The 8,607-nt window shown below is 32.8% G+C and overlaps 1 protein-coding gene across 8 annotated transcripts; it reads left to right on the top strand.

Annotated features, from left to right (window-relative positions):
- The first annotated feature begins 13 nt into the window (after positions 1–13).
- LOC131673397 (ras-specific guanine nucleotide-releasing factor RalGPS2) lies at positions 14–8,357 on the top strand. 8 transcript variants are annotated; one of them, XM_058951347.1, is made up of 13 exons: positions 14–213; positions 1,183–1,341; positions 1,428–1,624; positions 1,720–1,957; positions 2,035–2,198; positions 2,273–2,468; positions 2,545–2,717; positions 2,786–2,986; positions 3,457–3,531; positions 4,130–4,309; positions 4,621–4,803; positions 4,887–5,008; positions 5,071–8,357. In XM_058951347.1, the coding sequence occupies exons 2-13, from the start codon at positions 1,267–1,269 to the stop codon at positions 5,196–5,198; spliced, it is 1,932 nt and encodes a 643-aa protein (XP_058807330.1). In that variant the 5' UTR covers positions 14–213; positions 1,183–1,266; the 3' UTR covers positions 5,199–8,357. The 8 variants fall into 8 exon arrangements, with proteins under 8 accessions (XP_058807330.1, XP_058807326.1, XP_058807333.1 ...); XM_058951343.1 differs by having other exon boundaries at positions 4,884–5,008; XM_058951345.1 differs by lacking the exon at positions 14–213 and adding an exon at positions 221–389 and having other exon boundaries at positions 4,884–5,008.
- The last annotated feature ends 250 nt before the right edge of the window (positions 8,358–8,607 follow it).

Raw genomic sequence — 8,607 nt, 5'->3', positions numbered from 1 at the left:
TTCGTGATACAATCTCACGCAAGCTTGCCTCGCGATAGGTGGTATCTGTTTTGAATGTGTGTGCGTCATATAGGTACCTGTATATGTGCTGCGTGTGATGATGTGTACGAACTTTAGTCGTCGTCGTTGGGGAGGACAGATGTTTGTTGTGTAACGTCATTTTCCTATACGGCAGGTTTGCTTGGCGTCGGAGGGGCGCAATATTTTTAAAACGTAAGCTGCAGTATTAAAAGTTTTAACGTACTTTATCGTTTACTTGTTCTTCGTTTTGCTTCTTCGAATAGAGCTGCATGTATAACGCGTATAGATAACAACGTTCGGCGATATAGTCGCGACCTTGACAGAGAGAGGCGGCCACCCCGACGCTCTTTCGTTTTCTCTGCCTCGAGGTTAATTTTTGTGTTGTGTTTCCTTTCGAACGGCAATTTCTCTGATAGTTGAAGAACGCGAGTAAACGGGATTTTCGAGATATTGTTTTTGTTGTGCGTGAGAGTGTCTGCTCCACATATCTTTTAATGCTTCTTAGCGGTGAAATGATCAAGTGATTTGCTTTTTCGATATACATAGTTGCCATAGTGCTCTCAAGTAGATGCACAGTGATGTAGTTATACGCAGCGCAATCGTTTGTTACACATCTCTTATGTACGTTTAAGATTATTTCATCAGCTCGTTTTATCAGCTGAGATAGTACGTAAATTGCTTCGTGGATAAGAACAACAATTTATATTTATATTCACGTTGAATAGCTCAACTTCTTAAACTTTGTTATTTTTATTAGTGAATAAACAAAAACATTGGATTGTTTGTGAAGTTAATACTTATCAGTGTAAAGTTCCAATAATTTTTCCAATTAATTGTCCTAACATTTTACTCTTACTCATTTGCTAATATGTTCATTTTTGTTTGCTCTACCTTGATTTAGATAAAAGATTTCTGTTAGTTGCTACTTCATACAATGCACTGTTAATTAAAAATCCATTAGTATTTAAAATAATGATTACCAAATAATGATTAGTAATTTTTCCTATTTAGCATAAAATCAAACAGTGTTTTAATAATAATAAATTCTTATTAGTTTTTACATCAGAACAAGTCAAAAGCATCTACTTATCTGATAAAAAAATGTTCATACTAAATGTTGATTTGTGTGAGACAAATTTATAGAAATAATTAATATTATAGCAAAGAAGTAGAGTCAGTTTTGGAAATACAAGAGCTCCAAAGTTTGATGGAAAATGTAATGTACCCACTAACTCGTATAGCCACATGGCTGATTTGCACTACACCTCCATGCCTCGAGATCTGTCTAATAAATCAGTGTCTCCACTACACTTGTCCGAGGTAATATTCTGAAATACTTATATTTTTATTGTATGGTTTTTTGTAAATTAAAGTATTCATCTACATCTTGTGCTTTTCTGATAAAGTATGGACCCAATGATTGTTCAGACAAATCATATAGTCCAGACTCAAATTCATTTAGTGGACTTTTGTCGCCTGACAATGTGAATTCTAGTGATAAAAATTCAAAAGAGCGGAAAGAGCATAGAGAACGTTGTAGAACATATAGGAAGTACTCAGAACTGACACAGCCCACTATATCTAATTGTTATGACAATTATGGGTGTGTAATGTGTATCTTTATCATAACGTCATTTTCTCTAACAATATTTCCACATTTTTATCTTATAATTGACTTCTCATCATTGTTTTTTCAAGATCTGTGGTGTCCAAATCAAATTCGTTGCCTGGACGCGGCAATGCCAATTCACCCGTGCCAAACGCTACCGTGGCCACCGAGATCCCGACTGAAGATCTAGCAGGACAATTGACATTACTCGACGCCTGCGTCTTCAAGAGTATACAACCAGAAGAGTTATCTAGTTGTTCTTGGAACAAAAAGAATAAACTGACGGTTGCTCCAAATGTCGTTGCTTTTACAAGACGATTCAATCATGTTAATATTACTTTCTTAAATTCTATCAACCATGATATAGTTATTTGTGAAGTTAATGAAAGAATTATTGTCTACAGGTGAGTTTTTGGACTGTTCAAGAAATCTTAAATGCTCCAACTGCGAAGCAGCGAGCCGAGATATTGGCACATTTTATACGAGTTGCTAAGAAACTTTATGAGTTGAATAACTTACACTCATTGTTTGCTATTATTTCTGCAATGCAAAGTGCTTCTATTTACAGGTACATCCTTACGATTGTTTGTTGATACAGTATATTTGTGATTTTTCTAATTGTCATTTGTAAAATTTTTATAGACTAAATAAAACATGGGCATGTCTAACGAAAAAAGATAAAACGACTTTCGACAAACTTGCTGAAGTGTTCAGTGATAAAAATAATTGGATGAATCTTAGAGAGCACATGGATAGCATTAAACTGCCATGCATACCATATCTAGGATTGTTTCTCACGGATCTTGTATATATCGACATGGCACATCCAGCAACAATGGTAAATTTTGTTATTTATTTAATTGAAATTGTATTTCAAACGGGTATAAGTACGAGTTTTCTTTTATTATTTTTAGAATGGTGACAATCATCAGCGAATCTTGAAGATGAACGCTGTTTTGACCAAAGTAGCAATGTTTCAAGCCAGCAAATACCCTAGTATAGTACCATTAATCGATGTTCAAAGATATTTAAATAACGTTCGATACATAGAAGAATTACAAAAGTTTCTCGAAGACGACCACTTCAAGTAAGACAGTTTCGTTTCGACTACCAATTTTTTATTACATCGTATTTCAACGTTGAATAATATCGTAGGCTTTCGATGAAACTCGAACCAAATTCTCCAGTGCCGTCGTCAAGCAGCAGCAAAGAGTCTGTAGAAAACATGGCAACAGGAGTAGCAGCTTTGTCATTATCGCCAGCGAGAGGCTGTGCCGGTTCTTTACGTTTGCATGCAGCGTCGGCCGCCAATAAGTTTGTTCCTGGACATCGAAAGTGCCGCAGTCTTGGAACTAAGTAAGATCGATATCTATTCGAAAGTTTTCCTGCTTCAAGAGTGTGTTTTCGTTTTACTTTTTAATTTTTCTATCGAAATGTCAACGAACGACTGATAGGTGGTGGAATTGGTTTTATTTCTAATGTATTAGAAAGGACTGATAAGTCTTAACACACTAACATACTTTCAGTTAAGTGAGTAATTGCACAATTAAGGATATTAGATTGGTCTGATCATTAAGTAGAAAGTATCGTGTTGGAATAGATAAGCTATTTGAGATTTGCTTTTATTTTGAATAATCCATAATCATATTTTTTCCATTCACTAAAATTTTATAATAATTTTAAAAAATATTAATAATAATTTATTTGGAATAAAATCTACATAATTAGTCAAGCTATTGACGTGTTTCGCTTTTTTTCTTCCAATGAAATTGCCATATAAGCATTTTCAATTAAATTTTGACGATGAACCTTTGCGAACTTGTTAGATTCCGTAGCACGAGTCTTCCACGCAACTTCCATAAGCAAGGAGGCAAATTTGGACCTAACTTAACAACTCCTGGGTGAGTCCCAAGAGTCCGCGTCTCAGGGTTATACGAATCAACTCATTTACATTAGAGCTGCTTATTGCTTTAATTTTAGTTAATGATTTTAATAGTGCTATATCATCAGCGTGTCATTTCCTAGTTTTTTTCTTTTCATTTCATGTCTTTGCATGCGACCGTACACTTTATCAATCGAGTTCATTTGAGTAATGTGAGTTCTACATATTAATTTCTCGTACATGTATAAATAGAAATGTTTATAGTTATTGGAATAGATTAATTGTGGTCTTATTAAAATTATAGTACGTATAGTTGCATGTAAATGATAGTTAAATAGCGTTATATATTTTGATTCTACGATAAACCAGGCATGAATAATTATAATTGAAACGACAATATAGGTAACGATTGTTTCTTGAAACCTCATAACAACTCGATATTGAATATGATTGTTATTTCAAATTTTCTAATTACATGTGAATTATTATCGTGTCAATTTTCCTTGCATCGAAACCATTTTTATTTAACGACCAGCCAGCCGAGCACTGCCATGCATGAGATTTATATGTACGACTAATAGACAGGAAATATTAACTTTCATTTTGACTCATTACAGTATATTTGGTAAGGCTATTATGCCTTTGGAAACAAATCACGTAGCTATACGTCACTTGTTGGACGACTCGGTGCTAGAAGAACCTCACTTGGCAACACAGATCGTTGAACTCGATCAGAACTCGCCAGGTTCGCCTGCTGATGCTATCAATGATGATTGTAGTTTGCTTGCGAAAAATAGGTATGAATATGAATAAATAAAATGAGCTTTTATTATTATTATATTTATTATTAATATATAATTATTAGCTAAATAATTTTTTTATACTTGATATAAATACGTGGTATCATTGGTATGTGATCAAAAATTGGCTGCACTGTACATTCTTATGATTAGAAGAATTTTTTGTTTAAGGTAAGCTTTAGTGTCGGATATCCAAGAATCTCACCGAATAGAATTTCATGCAAACTCATGATTTTTCAATTATTGAAATTTTAGCCAAAATAAATTTTTTACTATCATCATTAACTTCCAATTTTTTTCCTTCGTAGTGCGCCAGTTTTACCATGTGAAATCGATGGTTCGATACAACCACGCTGTATAATGCAAGGATCGTTGAGGCGAAAAGTGGTTTTAAGGGATGGACGTAAAACGGCAGTTTCGACCTGGCAGAGATACTGGGTTCAGCTTTGGGCATCCTCGATCGTCTATTTCTCGCCTAAGTGCTTCAAAGGGTAAATTGACCCTCACTCGAGCGTAAATTGGTTATGGGTGGATTTTTTAAAACAGATAATGATAATTGCTTTCATTAAAGCAGGCATGAACGAGGAGACTTTAAAAGAGAACCGTACAAAATGGTTTCGGTGCTGGGATGGATTGTCGAGCCACTGGATGATACGTTTCACGGAGATACTTTTTTACTTATCGATCCAAAGAAAGGTACTTTTTTTGCAAATTTAGAGTTTATTGGTTTTCGAATGATTCAATCTTTGATCTTGAAGGAAACGTATACAAATTCCGCGCGACATCAAGCGAAATAGCAGATCAATGGATGAAAGAACTGCGAGCAACAGTTCGCGGAATTAACGATCGCAAACCCATCCCGGCGAACCTAATGTCATTTGAATGAGAACAAGCTAAGATACGACCTCGGCGTCGTCTCTTTTCTCTACGGCGAAATTAAACTCATATCATAACACACAATCATAGTCATACGAATTTTTTGAAGAATATTTTAAGGGTACATTGCGTCTTCGAAACTTCATTACTCTAACTTAATAAGCAATAATTTGATTCGAAATTGGTGTTTAATACTGTGACTATTTTTAAGGACTTGATGAGCCGTTGAATAGCGCATTTTTAACCCGTATCGATTTGTTCAGCTTTAATAATAAAAAACTAATTGTCGTGTACTGTTCTGTGTATCAAATTTATCTAAGCTTTGGTTTTTTTTTTTTTTTTTTTTTTATATTCAGTTCACGAATAAATTAAAAAAATAAGTTCTGTTTGATTTTTTTATGTTCATATGTAAAACAAGGTAGATTTTAATTCTCTTTCAATGTAGATGTTAGGTGGACGTACAGAACAGAAAACTAATGTAGTCACTTAAGACTGTTTATAAAGTACAACATCGAGCATTTTTAATGAGCAGTAAATAGAAGTAACATTAACAATTTGGATTGAAAAATTGCTCTAATAATAAATACGTTTTGAAATAAAAGCTAATAGCCAAATAATAATGTTTGATGTATTCAAAGTAAAGCTTTTCATTACTTTTCATGTTGTAGTGCGATTCGTCTAAACCGCGAATGATTCTAAAAGTAGACCAAAATACAGTGTTGTGCGCATGTCTTGTGAGCTCCGTCAATTACTAGAGCGAAAGAAAACGTGCGTTTTTATTTCTTGTCAAAGTGTATCGTGGAAAACAAGCAACTTTGTACGTTCACTTTTTTTACATTAATCATTTAGGTTTTTTTATAGCAAGTACTAATTTATTTGTGATTCTACATTGAAAGAATTTGTTTATCAAAGTGCAAGCAGTCCTTTTGCAGTTATTGCACTCTAAATACTCTTTAGTTAGTAGGAATTTCTTCTGCGATAGTTGTACTGACATATACTTCTTAAGGTGCCACCAAAATGATGAAAACAATACTTGCCAGGTACGATATGTGAACGGCCAACATAAGTTTCTCGACGGACATGTGCAAAGCTTATTGTACGATCGATAAACTCTCAAGGTTACCGTTAACTGTCACTTACTAACACTTTGTATAATCTTCGTACTCATTATCGAGTCTCGAGCCTCGTTGAACTGAGTATTTTTCTTTTCAAAAGATTCAACAGACGCTTTAAGGGGAAGACGATTGACAGTAATACATTATTGATAAAAATAACATAAAAATAATAAAGTGATTTTTATGGACTTTTTATTGATTCGTACGAAGGAATCTCGTCATATTTCCTCTCGATATTATTAATAAGCCATTAGATCAATAATTTTAGATTAGATGAAATCAATATACTTTCTCATCTCGTTGATGGCTAATCTTTATAATTTCATGAACGATTTTTTATAAATGTCAATAATAATATCAGCGTTTATAGCTTATTTGTGTAACAGCTACTGTTTTAAAGTTTCAAAAGATAATATCATTTTTAATTCTTAAAAATAGTGGTGCAATTTTTAGAAATGATTGAAGCAATCTTCAGATATGAAATAATTTACTGCGACATTCTAGAAACAAAGCTAGATATCTAAATATTTTCATCGAATGCCTAATACATACAAGTATTAACATTATTTTATCGATACAGTCAATAACGATGAGAAGTATGATAAGTCGCATAAACTTTATAGCCTGAACTAACGTAAATGAATGAATGTTCTTACAATATAACTATAGATTAAATGTTCGCTAGAATTAGTCGCATTGGTTGTCAAATCGGTCGTCACTTGCGAAGCACATTTTCGCTTTGTAAACGCGTTCTTCTCGTTATTTTTTCGATATGTGCATGCGCCTACATATGTATTTATTTGATTGATGTAATACCTGTAAACAATTTGATTTTGTAATAGCGAGGATATTTAATGTTTTCAACTAGAGTAGATGATGAATACAAAAGTAAAAAAGAAAACATATGTATGTTCAACAAACCCTTTGGTCGCTTAGTCGAAGAAAAGACTGATTTGCCTGCTTCTCGAGCGTTATTAAAACTATTTTCAGCTCAAAACGATGTGTAATCTGCGCTTATTTTTCTTCTCACTTGTATCTTACATCGAAAAATATTCACGTTTGTACCGATTTGTATCGTACAAGAGCGCATATTTTGTATACTGCATAAGTAAGATGTATGTGTATCTAACAAAGGGCGACTTCGTCTGCTTTATGGATAAACCTGACTGATTCTGTAAAAGCAATTCCAACACGATTATTTTTTGTTTGTTTCTTTTTTCACATGATTTCGTCTAATGTTATTTTCGTCCAGTGAATATGTATATCTGATTGATGAACAATCGTAGAAACATGTAACGTGTATTCCGCTTAAATATTTAATTTGAGATTAACCGTGCGCCTTGTGACTAACTAACACAATCATATACATGTTATATAAAGGGTAAATAAGCTTCTTAAAATCAATGCAAAAACATAAAATTTCGATTTTTGTCTAGTTATGCCATTTCCAAAGTTTCTCTCTGCGTATATTTGTAAGAGAAACTTTAAAACATCGCACCGTACATTATATTATATACATATACTAATCAACAATGATTATAGATTGATTGTCACAATTTTCACGTACACGCAATTATTTATTAATTTTGTTGTTGTTGTTGTTTCATTTACACATATAGCAGAATAGATTTAAATTTAGGTAAGATTGACGCTCGACCAAACAAATTACAGTACAATCCATGAACTTGTACATTTTTTGTTTTTAAGAAATTTTTCTGTTCTTGTTTGATTGTTTTGCTGATGTGTTGCGCTTTGATTTTATCTTACAAAGAATGAACCGATGCCATATTATATTGTACAATTACTTATTCTTATTTTTCGTGTATTTTAGTAGATACGTTCAACGAAAAATTATGGAATACCCAGCGTTATTTATTATAGAGAAAATAAATTGATAGACTTTCTCAGTTGGTTACATCTTGAATTTCGCTGTGCGTTTTCATAATGAATTCGTTTTTTTTGTTGTTACATTGATTATATTTTGTTATGTAGCGATATATATCACTGCTCACAAAAGCACATTTTGAAGAAATAAAATTAGTTTTAAATAAAATTTTTCATGAACTGTTTCATTGTGGCCCTTACAATATCGGCATTTTGCTAAAAAATTTACAGATTGAACGTAATAATACGCTACAGGTATACTTTTTTTTCGTTTTATAATTTATTGAGTAGTTTTAGCTAACAATAATAATGCAAATAAATGAGTTATAAGCGTATTTAAATACTTTTTTTATCACTCATAAAGCTGTTGACTTATTTATTTATAAATCATTGAAATTTACTCAGGAAACGTAAAAATGT

The sequence above is a fragment of the Phymastichus coffea genome, unplaced genomic scaffold (assembly GCF_024137745.1).
Source record: "Phymastichus coffea isolate CEN01 unplaced genomic scaffold, Cenicafe_Pcof_1.1 PCOF00175, whole genome shotgun sequence".
In the NCBI taxonomy this organism is placed as follows: Eukaryota; Metazoa; Arthropoda; class Insecta; order Hymenoptera; family Eulophidae; genus Phymastichus; species Phymastichus coffea.
This window is presented reverse-complemented; position numbering and strand designations above follow the sequence as displayed.